Consider the following 16,901-nt stretch of genomic DNA (forward strand, 5'->3'; position numbering starts at 1 on the left):
AATATTACATCCATTTGCCTTTATTTGTAAAAATAATTAACTATATTTTACCATAGTGAATTCTTAAAAAGTTCAGAGAGACGATGCTGTCTTCTAAGAGACACTTAGCAAATGTCACTTCTATGGATGACTTTGGGTAACCTATGCTGTGCACAAAGTTGCCAATCCTCAACGTTCCTAAGAATAACTGTAATAACTACATGGAAAATATAGATTTTTCCAATTAATATGATTTTGTTTTGAGGAGAAAGATGTTTAATTATGTTTCAGTATTCGGGGTTTAAGCTGCATTTAAACAGTTTCCAGTAGAAATGAAAATTAATATCAATTTTGAGCTGTAAGGTCTTGAGAAGTAAATAAAGGACAGCAAGCTTTACTCTTCTTCTTTAGAATCATGTGTCCAAGTCTTATCTCCACAGCACGTCTTGCCAAAATAGACAAAAAATGTGTGACTTATGTTCTGGACAGCACCTAAGAAAATACCCAACATCGGCCAAGAATTAAAGAAGACAAAGTCAGCTTGCTCCTCCAGTGAAACCTAGAATCTGATCTGTCGTATGTGCCACCATGATTGCCCTCAAAAGATCATCCCAGACATGTAGTCATGACCTCTGTCACTTTTAAGAGTCTTTGTTACATTCAGCTCACTTTTAGGTCCTCCCAAACACTTATGTAGACCAACAGCTCCTTCTTTACCATTGCTGGATGACTTTTTTTTATAATGCTCTTTTCCACAGATTGCTTACCCATTTGCTTTCTAAAGAGTATTTCAGTTGCTTCCAGGATTTGGCAGTTATGAAAAAGCAACTTTAAACTTTCGTGAATATGATTTGGATGAAGACAAGTTGTTTGTTTATTTCTATCTTACTTACTTATCGATAATCCACCACTAGTGTCATTTATAAAAGGAAATATTAAAGGCTAATATCATTTAAGAAATTGGTCTCATGCTATTTCTCCACTACCTCTTTAAATCTTATGTTAATAGGTAAAGCACTGTGGTAGTATTTAATGTTTTAGCTCATCATTTAAGCTAACATTGTAGATATATCACTACCACTGCTATAAAGAAGCCAAGCATGGTGGCACCATCAATCCTGGCATGTTGAGACAAGAGAATCACATGCTAGAAGGTGCCATTCATGAGACAGAAAGAGAAAAGGCCATGATAAAACATTTTATCAAATATACTGGTGTCTTGACCTTGGACTTTCCAGAACACTAAGAAATAGACTTTTATTGCTTTTAAACCACATTGTTTATGGAATTTTATTGCGACACCGTAAAAACTCTAAGACAAAGACTGTCCAGTACTACTCTGTCAGTACTCTATCAGAAATGTCTAACATGGGAATGGTTTAAAGAAATGTAATACAATTCTATTTCAATTCAAAACATACTAAAAGTATAAATAAGAATATGAGATTAATGGTAGTTTATTTCTTCTGCTGGAGTAAAAATCATTATTTTGGGGGCAAGTGGTCACTAGGGGTTACTTATTCTCCAGTGGATGGTCCCGAATCCATGAACACATGGCATGACCCATCATTTTACTGTCTCTAAGAAATATACCTCATGCCGAATGACAGATAGCACCTTAACAGTAAGCATTGGAAAAAAGTAGTCTAAGAAAATGAAACCAAGAAACAAACTATTCTGACATCCAACTAAATTGACTTTAAAAATAATACTAACTAGAAGAGCTAAGCGCAGATAATTTATTCTTATTAAAGAAAAATTCAAAACAAGAATATTACTAAAATGGTAAATAGATATGCACCAAATGTAGAAATAATCAAATTCAGAAAACAAACAAGCAAACAAACAAAATAATATTAGATTTAAAATCATTAATTGACCCCCAGCACAGTGAAAATGAGCAATTTCAGTAACTCATTTGGAGAATTGAATAACAACGTCTCCTATAGTCTTCTGTATTGAGCCCTTGGTTCTAAGCTGTTGGCACTGTTTGGGGAGATTTAGAGGGTTTAGAATATTGGAGGAAGTATAGCACTGGAGGCTAGCTTTGGCAGCTTAAATACTCATGCCATTTGTCTTAGTTACTTTTTTATTCTTTCAATAAACAGCATGATCAAGAAAAATTATAAAACAAAGCACTCAGTTGGGCTTATAGTTTCAGAGGGTTGGAGCCTCTGATGATAAAACCAGGTGTCAGGAACAGCTAAGAGCTTCCATCTTGATTCACAAACAGCAAGCAAAGAACTGGAATGCCAGAAAGCTGCAAGTCTTTTGACACACCTTCCCAACAAGGTCACATCTCTTCATCCTTCCCAAACAATTCCAGAAGCTGGGGACAAAATATTCAAACAGATGAAAGTATGAACCATTTTCACTAGAACCACCAAATACTTCTTGTTTTCTCTGGTTCATGCTTTTGGTTCAAGATGAGTGCTATAACTTTTACTCCTGCCTCCATGCCTGTCTCTTATTGCTATATTTTGGCACCGTGATGGACACTAATCCTCCTGGAACCACAAGCCAAAACAAGCTTTATTATATAAGTAGCCTTGATTGGGGTGTTTATCACATCAAAAGAAAGTCTCTATACAGAAGCTCTTATCAGAGTGTATCACTGCTGTGAACCCCCTGACAGTGTTGTTTTTTGGGGAGTACAGAAGACTTGGGATTTAGGACTAGAAAAGTAGTTGAATGCTTTAGGCAAAGCTTCATCGGTTGCTCTAGTAAGAGGCTGGAAAACTGAAATTCTGAGAGGAATGAGGACTCTGGAGGCCCACATCAAGTGGTTTCAAAGGAGAAATATATTAGCCATTGGGTTAGAGGAGAGTCCTGTGATGTGGAATTTTGGCAAAGAATTTAGTTGCTTTTTGCTTTTGTTCTAAGAACTTTCCTCAGGCTAAATTGAGAAGAGAGAATTCTCTGTCTAGGATCTCACACAGCTAAAATCAGGATGTTGACCATAGTGGATTTTTATCTGATGTATGGGAATGTTGGTATAATTAAGCTCCTTACTTGATTAAAGAGCTGCTTAGGTAGATTTCCATACCTTAAGGTAAAGTGAAAGAGTATAATTGAATTTGCAAAAACTCTCACTGTAGTATCTACTAGTGTTCAAATGAACAGCCAGGGGTGGATTACCTCTATGTTTCAGAACCTATTCCATTTGCATTTCTGTGACCATCTTCATGGAATGCCCACTAGCACTTCATAATGGCTAAACTCATACAAGTATGCTGAATGCTTGTTGTAGACTTTAAACTACTTTATTCATAATTATCTATTCAAGTTGAATGGAGGTTTCTAATATCTACTATCATCTCTTCCACTACAGTGAGTAGCCAGGAATCCCAGTATAAATATTACTCAATTTGTTATTAGATTTAGATATGTTAATTTAGGATAAATGTATTTTATCTTCTTTGAATAGTTAATTTTGCCACTAATTTACAGAGAACCCAAATATTTACATGGAAAAAGGTTATACTTACTATTTGCCAAAAGCAAGAAATTTAAAATTTTAAATAGTCAATAATAAACTAAAGCATTTTTCAATGAATATAATACACCTCTAGCCACAGACTTTAAAGTATAAAAGAAATAAGCATGAATCAGCACACATATATATGTATATATACATATATATCTCCTATATGTATAACTATCCTATATGTATACTATACATATCCTATATGTATAACTCACAGTTAAAAGGATAGAACAGTAAATTACTGTGGGATAATGCTCTTGTACACTGTAAAGATTTGTCATTCATATTGGTTTAATAAAATGCTGATTGTTCAGTAGCCAGGGAGGAAGTATAGGTGGGGTGACTAGACTTGGAGAACTCTGGGAAGAGGAAAGGCAGATGAAGTCACCAGCCAGACGCAGAGGAAGCAAGATGAGAATCATTCACTCATAAATAAAATGTTGTTGAATATGTTTGTGTATCTTTTGGAAAAGGAAAAAAAGAAATGAAAATAGTCTTAAAATACATGTAAAGTATCTCTAGTGTATAGTTTATGTATGACTTTAAATTGTTTCATTTGTAACTGAAGTGTTAACCTATGATTTAACATATAAATGAAATATATATATACATACATTACATTGCAAAAATACCTTTTCAAAGTCAACACCCTCAAATAATTTATCATATGTAAGCAACACAAGCATCTAAGTACTCCAATGTTCCTCAGATGAATGGTTATCACAAATACTTACCTACAGTATCACATGGCTCATCCTTATGGACACAGAAATCTTTCCTAAAAAGGAGAGTAGAAAACCAAAGTAAAGATAGATTCTTTCAGACAGCTGCCAATCATCATGACTCATCGTCACAGTGACATTAGCTACACTGTCTATTCCCTCGAATTTAATATAAGTCAGATTAACATTAAGGAATAGATCTGAAAAAATGATCAATGCAAGTTTAATAATGAAGATATATTATTTAGTCATGAGATATATTCCTATTTAATAGACACTAGTTCAGAGATAAAAAGCTTGCTTTGTTTGGCATTTTTCTGAAAAAAATTTCATTGTGTTGTTACACAAAATAGTTTATGATGTTGGGAAATGATTTACCATAGGAAAATATTATAACACTCTTTCATATGACAAAGGAATTTCCAGGTCGAGAGTTTATAGATAAGGAATATAATTTAAAGTCATCCACCGTTTTCCTTCCAAGATTGTCAAAAACTCATTTTTGACACTGAAAAGCATTTTTAAAAGGGCATGAGAAAATTTAGCATTTTACGTAAATGGGCTCTGTGAATTGCAGTACTGTATGTTCGAGAGCATTCCTTAACTACTTAACATTACCGAACAGTCTTGCATTCATCTAAAGCACAGAGGCACAGCCCTATATATTTATTGTGCAGAATAAATAATATTGCAATGTACAATCATTTAAAATATAGGTTTATCATGCAATTAAATGAGTATTACACATAAGGTATTAAAACAACATCAGACATATAGTAATTATTGAGATTTTTGATGGATCTTTATTGCCATATTTCTTGTACCTAATATAGAAGTGATATCCCATTTCTTAGCATTTAAGTTCTTATAACTATTACTCTCAAGATTACTGACCCAGTTAAGTCCCCATTTCTCCGTGTGTGTGTGTGTGTGTGTGTGTGTGTGTGTGTGTGTGTGTAAGGCAGACAGAGGGTATGGTAGAGATATATTGGAAATTGGCTTTTTTTTTAAAGTCACTGTCAAAAAGATGCATACAAGACTGGTGAAACTTCATCAATAATATTGATATTAATAGTAGTTATCTATTTACACATTGTTTGAGTCAGCAGAATCCTGTACAGTTTAATAACTATCTATGGCCTCAAAAATTTCATTGTATATTTAAATACATTATTTTCTCAAAAAGACTTCTTCACATGTTCACTAGATTAACCTATTACATATCATGAAATAGAATTGCTTAATGAAATAAACAACTTAGAATTGATTTTGAATTTATTAGTAAGGAAGAAATGTTAAAATTCCATTAAAGTTATAAGGTTTTGATGTTACCATGGGAGTGTCTATTAATTTTTGCTTTGTTCACTTCAAAGCTAACTTATTGACTAATTAAACTCTCAGTTTTATGGATTTTATCTATTTTGAATTATTGGTTTTATTTCTGGATAAATATCACATTTATCTCTTGTTCTAGTTTGCTTTTCTGTTGCTATGATTAAACACTGCTCAGAAGCATCTTGGGGGAGGAAAGGCTTCATTTGGCTTACACTTCTCAAGTACAGTCCATCACTGAAGAAAGCCAGGGCAGAAACTCAGGGAGGAGCATAGACTAGAATCATTAAGGAATGCTGCTTACTGGATTGCCTCCAGTTCATCCTCAGCTCTTTTCTTATTCTTCCAAGGACCAACCGTTCAATAGCAGCACCACCCACAGCGGGCTGATCCCTCAACACACTCATACATGTTTACAAGCCTATAGCCCAATAGGATGCAAGTATTTCCTTGACTGAAGTGGTCTCCTCACAGGAGACTCTTCTGTACATTAAGTTGAAAAAACTAGGCCCTTCCTTAATATTCTCATCATTAATGTGTCTGTTAGGACAGTTTTTCTTGGTCTTAGATTCAACTTGCATTTTTCTGAGTCTCTTGCAAACAGAACACGGTTAAACATGTAAAACTAGCTATATAATATTCTTGTATAGCATTCAACTTATTGATTATTTGTATATTTGGACTTACTATTGTACCAGGCTCTTTCTTTTGGGCCACCAGCCAGATTCCAAGTCATAACATACAGAATTATTATTTATTTTGAATGCTTGACCTGGCTAGCTCTTTTACCTAAATTAACATGTTTCTCTTTATATTTTCATTTTGCGTCGGGGTTTTCTACCTTCTTCTTTCTGTATATCTTCTTTTCCTGATGTCTCTATGTCTGATTGGTATCTGCCTGGTTTCTTGCCACAGGTGTCTCCCTTGTTCTCCCTTCCTTCTTCTCTCATTTTCCCCTTCTTCTTTTCAAGCCTACATTTCTCCTCCTATTCATTCTCTCCCTGCCGGCCCTGCCTATCCTCCTGCCTAGCAATTGGCCATTCATTTTTTTATTAAAACAATTATTATTAAAAAGGATACACTGATTTTCTATTGCTGCTATAATAGTTGCATGATTTAGAAGCTGAAAGCAGTACATAGTTTTGTGCTTACAATCTAGAGACGAAAATTCTGAAATTCGAGTTCCAGGCCACAGTCATCCTGCCACAGTGTAATGTCTTCTACAAAAGTTTCTATCTATCTTTTATGGCCTGTGACTAAATTGGGCCCCACAGACAACTCAGGATAGTCTCTGCTCTCAACATCCTTAATGTAATCACATCTACAAAGTCTTTTAAGGCATATATGGTAGTATATTCAATGTCTGGAGATGGGAGCCTGGGCATTTAAGGGTGACATTATTTTGCCCAGACAAGACTTAAGTGTTAAAAGCCCAAATTTATTTTTACTCTTTTTCTAAAAAGAGAAATGAAACCAAAGACACTAAATGCTTTTAATTCAGTATCTTCCATATCTTTTATCTTTTTCTTGAATTTTTTGTTTGTTTTTATGTCTGTTTTTTAAAGATAAAATCTTACTATATAGCTCTGGATAACCTAGTAGTGCTTGTAATGTAGACTAAGCATACCTCAAACTTGTGACAACTTTACTTCAGCCACCAAGTGTAGGCTTTATAGATGTACCCAATACTCAACTATTCTGTTTTTTCTTAATAAAATACTTTAATGCCATCTTGGTTTAGATAATACCTTTCACCTATCTATTCATTTATTTTTGTATTGAAAACATTTACATATTGACTAGTCTATTTGTGTGTGCTGTATATATGTGTGTATGTAGGTGAACATGTATGTGAATGAGCATGTATATGGAGGTCAGAGATCGAGCTCAGATGTTGTTCCTTATTAGGCATCCTGCTAATTACTTATAAATTTATTGGATACAGATTTAATTGGCCTGCCTTGATCCTCACCAAATACACTAAGATAGCTGACCTCTGAACACTAGGGACCACACTCTCTCTGTTTCCACAGTGATGTATTCTATGTGACTATGCTGGATTGGTTATCACATTCTGGAAATCAGATTCTTGTTCCATGATTACACAAAAGTCTTTCTTTGAGCTCTGTTGTTTTCCCAGTTGCATCTTCATTTATGCATCTCAAAATAGGTCCCTTTTCAAGCCACCAATGCTTACTTAGCAATTTGTCTGTATGCTTAACACTTTCTTTTATCAGATACAGCTTGCCTTTTTTATTTTTACTAGACAGCATGTTAGTCCTTCTAAGTATAATAAAGTAAACACCTATAACATTAAATTTCCGCAGGTTTTGTCTCCTACACTTTCAGTATCTTCAATTTACTCAGAATGGAAAGTTGACTATTCACATAGAATTTTGGTGGTCATTAATTTGAAACGTATTCTCACTAGGTAGCCTCTGCTGGCCTCAAACTCACGAAGATCCATTTGCTTCTGCCCCTAGACTACTGGGATTAAAGCCATGTGCCATCTATCCTGGCTTTAGAGAGAAGTTTAGGTTGCCATTACTGAATCATGAAGCATAAAACACATGATTTCATTTTATTCTCTCATTCATAAGTATTGGTTAGAATCTAACATAATTTTTTGCTCTTATTTCATACATTTGGTTTCTGGTGTTTTGACTTTCTTTTCCTTTGGGTCATACGTTCAGTCAGACCTATGTACAGGGGTGCTCATACTGTTTTTATTTATCTTCTTTGATATTTGGGTTATTTTCAATTTTTAAGATCCATGAACAAAGGAAAATGAGTAAGATTATCTGTGACAGCCTTTCTACTCAGTTCTCCTGGAACATCCTTCTTCTTATTTTAGCAAACACTCAATAGCTTTTAAATATTCCAACTCTTAAGCACTCCGTACAGCCTTCTGGAAGAAGTCCTCAAATTTACCATTCATCTCATTCATGCCCTACTCATCGATATCTAATCTGCTCCTCAACTAACAAATGGAGAATTTAAGTGTAAACACCATATTTTATAAAATTGTTTTCAGTATTCAAAACAAGTATTCTGCTTTCCAAGTATTTCACTGTCATCTATTTTTTTTTTTTTTTTGCTTTTTCGAGACAGGGTTTCTCTGTGGCTTTGGAGCCTGTCCTAGAACTAGCTCTGTAGACCAGGCTGGTCTCGAACTCACAGAGATCCACCTGCCTCTGCCTCCCGAGTGCTGGGATTAAAGGCATGTGCCACCATCGCCCGGCTTGCCATCTATTTTTTAATTAAAAAAATAGACCTTTTTGCTCTTAATAATGTAAGCATGCTTATTTTTAATTGTCATTCTTATTTTTTATGTATTACTCATTATTGTTACATTAGGTTCTCACAATCAAAGATAATCTGTTCCTGAAATTTTGAATTAATTATGGACTTGATCACTGATTCTTTATCTGAGTTTCCATTTTGCGGCATACTTTGAGAGAGGGTCCTTGCTGGGAAGTTTAAAAAATATTGTTACTGAGTAATTACATTTTGAAAGCAAATTCATGGTGTGACTAGTTGGGGTGTGGCATTTTGTTCCTATCCTATAATCCTAGATGATACAGAGGATTCCCTTCTTGACAGCCTATGGTTGTTGGCAGAGCTTTGACCACACATACTTTCATGTAAGGTCTATATATCCGTAAGTTATAGCCATCAGTAATTATTTCATTTCCCCTTCCCACTTTGCACAGCCTTGAAAGCTTTCCTCTGCCTGGACCTTAAGAGAAAAGCGATGCAACAAGATGTGCAGAGTATTTCAAAGGGAGCGTGTCAAAGAACCAACTCCCCTGGGCAGCTTCTGCATTTCCTCCTCAAGCTGCATTCTCCTTGGCAGACCTTTTTGTTTATGGCTAATCTGTGCACATAAGAGATACTTCTTATATCTTAAATTCAATTTATGAGTGTCCTAAAATGGGGCACTTTCTTACTATTTATCCAACTGTATGATCACAAAATTAAACAGAATGCACTCATCTGTAATTTGCCAGTTAGAAATTAAGTATCAAAAATGAACAACAAATGAAGAACAAATATCAATGTGCAAAAAAATTCACATGTGGATTATTTTATTGTATTTAATAACATGCAAAAACTTTTATTAAACCCTTTAAAGGTCCACACTAATGTCTCAATAATAAGTTCTCATTGACTCAGATCAAATCAAACACTTCGTTTTGTTTTTGTGACAAAGTATCATGTAACCCAGCCTGGCTCGAATGTCTGACCAGTCAATATGATTCTCCTGCCTCTACATCCTGAAAGGTAGGATTGCAGGTTTGCATTACAGCATGAAGAGATACTTAACTTTTAACACCTGTTCAAAGTAATCTTTATTCAATTGAAGACTATAAATTATTGCAAAATTAGTATTGAAGCAAATTATTTTTCTTTTAAAAGTTTAGAGGAAAACAAAATGGATAGTGGTTGATTAAAATGAGATAGGGATGAATTATTTTAATATAAACAATCATTAGATGATTTGTCTTTTCTCCTGGCAAATTTGTAACAAAAAAATTCTATGAAGCAGACATATAACAAACTTTAATTCAAGAGTAATGTGAAAGAATTTAACTGACATGAGAAAGTTCAAACTCTAAACATCTTTATAATACTAGGCACAAGGGGACTTAGTATGAAATTAATTTATTCAATTATACCTAAAGTTTAGGAATACACTAGTTATTTTGTTGTTACAAGTTAATACAAACATACAACTCATCATATAAATTTCTCCATAATAAATCAAGAATTTCTCTTCTTGAATTCCTTTGGTGTCTTAGTGAGATTCCCCTTTCCAATAACTCACTTGAGTTCAACTAAGGTAGACTGAGGTCCTCTTGAACATTAAACTTTTCCCTAGTTTTGGTGTGATTTAACATCACATCTTCATTTACTTTTGCTAAGGATACCTGTGCAGAAAAAAGATTGTCTTATCTGACTGTCATGGATTTGACCCATCCGCAAAATGCAACAGACATACATAGAGGTAAGATATGCTGTTGCCCAATTACAATGTATTTTCTGTACTACTAATATTGCAATGTTGTATCTTATTTAGAGAAATTTTAAGGTTTTGTTTCATATGCTGTCATTTTCCAAGCTTTTAGAATAGTAACAGGATGTTAGTTTTTTCTGGATACTTAAGGTTGGCTCTTAGGAATATGCCTTAAAGTCTATTATACCAACTGAATTAATGTCACAAAGTAAAATTCATTTTTAGATGTTAAAAAGAAATAGGAAAGAACAGAAAGCAAACATCGATGAACTAAATAATCTGATTACATATTTGCTCTGAGAGTTCCCATGCCTATGATTTTCATCAAGAAAAAGATCATCGGACATCACACTACAAAGTCAGAAGACAGTGAAGACACAAAATGATATCTTGTGCAAATTACAACTACAGCTAAACTTCCCCAAGGTCAAGCTGTAACAGCCCCTTTAACAGACAAAGAACGAAAACAAACAAAAACAAAAATAAAAGAACTGAAAAACTTGTCCTTTAGGCAAAACAAGATTGCTTTCATCTAAAACATGCATTTCTAGGGCTATAATTAGAGGATTACATAAAACTGAGTGTTTCCTTGACAGCTTTAAGTTAAACCTTAAAGCCATGCTCCTGTCCCACCCCCGCATTAGCATTGTTCTACAGGGAACGTCTTGTTTCCTCATATATTTGCTCATAACATTCTAAGCGTATGCTTCTAAACAAGAGCTGTCCCTCATCTGTGTTGGGTTGTCAACTGCTGTTGGAACTGATCTGGTTTTCTTTAGGCATCCACGTTATTGGAACATCATGTGTGCAGTTTATCATTTCTAGCAGATACAATCTCACAGCAGACACCCTGGTCCCTTGGCTCGTACAATCTTTCCATCTCCTTTTCCTGATGTTGACTGAACCATGGGTGGAGGAGATGTCGTATAGCTACATCATCAGCCCTAGAAACCTATGTGTGAAGGCAACACAGGACAGGCTTAGCAAGTTTATATATAATTTATATATATAAATTAGTATTTGAATATCAATAGTTAACGAAGAGGAGACCTTGTAAATTAGGGGGTTAAAAAGGGCTACATGGGAGGGAAAGAAGGGAGCAGGATGAGTAAATGACACGATGAGATGTGATGGTACTTAAATAAACAAAAGGAAAAAACTAAAAACAGAACATGGTTTCCAGAATGAATCTAGCCTTTTCAGAGTGTGTAAAGGTAAGACTAGACTAACAGGTGGCTAATGACTTTTAATGATCTACATCAGAAGATGAAATTCCCATCATGCCCCCTTCGGTGTCTTTCCTCATGCCTGATTCTTTGGTGATTATGGACACTGTGAACGTCTCTTAGCCACTTCAGACCTGCTTCGTGTGGTGGTCAACCCAGACAAATTCAATATCTACATTTTGAACCAATTCCAAATGATAAGGGAAAAAAAGTATGTCCAAGTAATTAAATGGATTCAGGGTATGAACATAACTGTAGATCAATGGTCTTAGGAAAGGGTGGCTGCCATATACACAGTAAATAAATCAATGAGAAAAATAAAAAGCACGCAACATAGATAGCTACAGAAATCAGTTTTTCATGGAGACATAATACCAAATTGTACACGCTGAGTATTGGTTAAAATTGAGGTGTATATACATATGTTGTAATGGAATACTTTCCTGTGCTTCTGCAGAGAGAAAAAGCAGTAGGCTCAAATGAAATATCACACTCACGTGTTCTTTATCTGAATCTACGAAATGCCATGGTGGTAAAGGAAACGGGCTCCTCTAGAGTCTAGGAAGCATGATGCACCTCTGTAATGCTGAGAATCGATAAGCAGGAAGCCTAAGGTGGTTTTGTATGAATTAAATAACAGACAGTTCTATTTTTAAAAAATTCTATTGCCATCAAACAAGCAGAAAATAAAACACACCAAACAAATAAAACCAAATGTTATGTTATTATGGCAAATTTAAGAGCCACATAAAATACAGTCAACCCCAGGACCCCAGTCATGGAGCGCAAAGTATCCTTAGATGTAGGAGGAACAGGTTTGGTGCTTTTCTCCCTTAAATATATAGTGTATCGTATCAATGCACATAAGGCTGCAATAGAGCTATCTGATTTACATAAAGTGAATCAAAGGTCTTCATCTGTAAGTAAACAATATTATAGAGCTAGGATAAATGTACTGTTTGTTTTGAAGGGCGCCAAGAGACTTTGAACAGCCAATTTCTGTTCACTTAGTAAAACAAAGAAATAATAAAGCATACTTTTATATAGAATCTAAAATGTGCTTCTACCAAAACCGCTGGAAGCATCACCATTACAGCTGAAGACTAACCTGTCAGCAGCATTTGACCTCACATGACTCTGGGGTTCTTAATCTTCATTGGTCAGAGATGTTTTTGCAGATGACCAAAGTAATATATTACTAATTTCAAGATGTGTGTGTGTGTGTGTGTGTGTGTGTGTGTGTGTGTGTGTGTTGTGGAGAAGAGAATTGCTTTGCAGCCTAGACCTGTGTTCCTGCAGTCTCAAATTCACATTTTGGCTCATGTTGACTTGGTGTTTGTGAAATCGGCCTCAGAGAATTTCATTATGTGAATTTGTGGAAATGATACGCTTAGTCTAAACTGAGAAGACCAATAAATTCTGTTTAAGTTCTGATTTATATTGAAAAAAATAGTCTTTAATTTCCAGGAATGAAGATGCATCAGAGAATAAACCTCATTGTAAAGTTTTACAGTGCCCTGGGATATACCTATAAATGATTCATTCAGAAATGATTCTGTGATTTTTATTAAATCAAGATACTTCTGCCATCTCTGTTTTATTAAATTTTCTATCTTTCTTGCCAATGGCACTCATTTGAAATTAATTTTGAGAAGGATTGCAGATAAACCGGAATCATTTAAATAAACGTAGGCAAAAATTATTATGAAAATTAAATTTTAAACAAGGCTGTTTTCCAGAGCCAGAGATTTAGGCTCTCACTATAAATCAGAGAGAAATGTGACAATTATGCTGAGAAATTCTAGCGATGACGCATGGGAGAAGCTTTCTCGCGTTCCTGTTGCCATGAGGCCACAGCACTAGGTCAGCTGTAAATTATTTACTTCATTTTATCACACAGAACAACTTAACAAACATATTACCTCAGATAGGTTCAAACTTATAAGAGCATTATGCCTTGGAGCTGAGACCAAGATTAATCCCGGAGCTACAATTTCTTCCTGGTGACGTGTCCACGTAGCCCACAACATTTAGCAACTGTCTAAGAGAAACATTCAATAGAAACTCGGTTTGAAATGGAGCTGACAAACATGAGTAAGAATAAGGGATCCCTGATGCTCAACTTGTCTTCTTTTTTTCATAGCTTTCTTACAAATTAAAGGTCTGATCACCATTATTTTACACTCTTTAAGCAATGAAACATTCCTTCAGATCACACAAACACTCATTTAGTTGTTTCTGACCCGCTAGTTGGAGGTCATTTAGGACTAAATCTTTCTCATTAGTGCTCTGGTTTTCAGCAGTGGAGAACAAGCAGCAGAGATACGGATCCTCCGGACAAGCCTTTGCCTCACAGGTGGGTGAGAGAAAACAGCCCGGAAGCCCCCAGGAAGAGCGTATGTGTGTATACCATCGACAGAACAAGTACTTTAGTAACGTAAAAGTATTGCCACATGCTCAGTGTCATAGATAAGGATATTTGTAGGAAACTTCTCAAAGAGTACCACATTAACAATTTCTATAAAGAATAAATCAAATAAATTGGAACACTTTTAGGGTCCTCCCTCTGAATGAACAGAAAAAGAGTGGCATGGTTCCCTCTGGCTGTTAGAGTGAATGCCACACTGGTAGAGGTTTCAAACAAAATAAATTTCAAACAGATTTACATGGACACTAAATACAAGTGACCTGGAGGCTGGAGATATACTATGTGGCTGCCTTTCCAGCTGACAGGGCAAGCGTCCTCTAACTCTGAGATTCCATCTTACACCTGTAAGGATGGCCAAGATCAAAAACACTGATGACAACTTATGCTGGACAGGATGTGGGGTAAAGGGAACACTCCTGCATTACTGGTGGGAGTGGAAACTGGTACCGCTGCTTTGGAAATCAGTATGGTGATTTCTCAGAAAATTAGGAAACAACCTTCCTCAGGACCCAGCAATATCACTTTTGGGTATATACCCAAAGGATGCTCAATCATACCACAAAGACATGTGCTCAACTATGTTCATAGCAGCATTGTTTGTCATAGCCAGAACCTGGAAACAATTTTAATGCACCTCGACTGAAGAATGAATAAAGATGTGATACATTTACACAATGGAGTACTCAGAGAAGAAAAAAAAATATGACACCTTTAAATTTGAAGGCGAATCAATGGGTCTAGAAAACATCATTTTGAGTGAGGTAACCCAGACCCAGAAAGACAAATATCATATGTATTCCCGCATAAATGGCTTTTAGACATAAAGCAAAGAAAACCAGCCTGCAATTCGCAACCCAGAGAACCTAGACAACAAACAGGACCCTAAGAGACATATATGGATCTAATCTACATGGGAAGTAGGAAAAAACAACAACAACAAGATCTCCTGAATAAATTGAGAGCATGGAAACCATGGGAAAGGGCTGAAGGGTAGGGGAAAGAAGGGAAAGGGAGTGGAGAAAAATATATAACTCAATAAAAACAATTATAAAAAAGTCCAAAGTGGGTGGTTTTATGTTTCTTAGTACAGTATATCTTTTTCAATTTGTATTAGTTCTTTGAGAGTTTTGTACAACATTCACACAAACAAATATTTGTACAACACAAAAGGCAGTAGTGTGTTTTGATCATATTCGGTCCCAGAACTCTTTCCAAGTCACCTCACTACCCTACCAGGTGCACCACGCATTTTGTGAGAGCAAGAGACAGGAGAAAATCAATGCGAGTAGTTTGCGGTTTGTTCCTATTCTTGTTTTTAGGAAGTCATTGTCCTCCACTGTTCAGAAAGATTTTCTTCTGCTTTACACTCAAGCACCTCCCTTGTACCTTTCATGCCCAAGTCTAGGGTCTTACGCTAATTAACATTACGTAAGTAGTTAAGGAATGTTGTCATTCTTTTTTTTTTTTTTGTAGAGTAGATCTAAGTATCACTTAAGGAATAGATTATCTTTTCACTGTTGAATGACATTGGAGAGTTTATTAAGAATTTGTCACTCATAGTTATGTCAATCTGTTTCCAGACAGCTGATTTTCAAAGAGCAAATTTGGGTTTTTAATTGCTTTCAAGATTTACTCTGCATTTTATTTAAAGACATGTGCATGTCTTAGCCTCTGTTCTAGTGCTGTGAAGAGACACCACAGGTAAGACAAATCATATAAAAGAAAGTATTAAGGGGTTGTTTTCTTTTTGTATTTGTTTTCGTTATCCTCCCACCCCTACTGGAGAATCTATCAAAAGCCTGAGAAGATACTCAAGGTCCTGTAAATGGGGAAAAACTCTCTACTAACCAGCAAAGACTGAGCTGGGTCAGAACAGATCCCCTTAGATTGTCATGCTGATAACACAGCCTTTCTGAGTATCTTAGATAAATACCAAGAGTGCTGAAAAGGATCAAAACGGCCTCACACTTGTAGACTGACTCGTCCAACTATCAGCGCTGTTTTAAATATCTGAAATCCAGAGCATAGGGTTCTGTGCTTTGGTATTTTCAGGAGTACCCTGAGGATCGACTGAGATCCTGACTGTTCTATCAGCTGAGAAACTGTCCTCCAACACAGAGCAGGGTTAACTGTGGGTTCCTAGTACATTTTCCTTCTTTTAAAGATTATATTCCAATAGATCAGCTCCACTGTCTCAGTGGGTGGGTGCACCCCTCGTGGTCCCGACTTCTTTGCTCATGTTCTCCCTCCTTCTGCTCCTCATTGGGACCTTGGGAGCTCAGTTCAGTGCTCCAGTGTGGATCTCTGTCTCTATCTCCATCCATCACCAGATGAAGGTTCTATGGTGATATGCAAGATATTCGTCAGTATTAATATAGGATAGGGTCATTTCAGGCTCCCTATCTTCAGCTGCCCAAGGAACTAACTGGGGACATTGCCTTGGGCTCCTGGGAGCCACTCTAGGTTCAAGTCTCTTGCCAACCCTACAGTGGCTCCCTTAACTAAGAATTGTGGTTCCGTGCTCCCCTGTCCAACCTTCCTTTATCCCAATCCTCCTGTTTTCCCAAGGCCCCCCCTCCTTCCCTTCTAACTTTTCTCTACCCACCTCCCCTTACCCACATCCCACCCCACCCCCAAGATTCCAATTTTCTCCCCGGTAATTTTGTCTACTTCCCTTAGCCAAGAGGATAACTATATGTTTTTCGACAGT

At 35.9% G+C, this 16,901-nt stretch overlaps 1 protein-coding gene across 1 annotated transcript in view; it reads right to left on the reverse strand.

The window, feature by feature from the left end:
- Positions 1-16,901, reverse strand: part of LOC121440664 (A disintegrin and metalloproteinase with thrombospondin motifs 19-like) — a 170,667-nt gene that overhangs the window by 100,336 nt on the left and 53,430 nt on the right. Inside the window, exon 7 of the mRNA XM_041641459.1 lies at positions 4,201-4,244. Coding sequence (XP_041497393.1) covers positions 4,201-4,244 — 44 coding nt within the window. The remainder of the gene's footprint in view (positions 1-4,200; positions 4,245-16,901) is intronic.

The sequence above is a fragment of the Microtus oregoni genome, unplaced genomic scaffold (assembly GCF_018167655.1).
Source record: "Microtus oregoni isolate MIOR12 unplaced genomic scaffold, Mior012 000069F_ref0000032, whole genome shotgun sequence".
Taxonomy (NCBI): Eukaryota; Metazoa; Chordata; class Mammalia; order Rodentia; family Cricetidae; genus Microtus; species Microtus oregoni.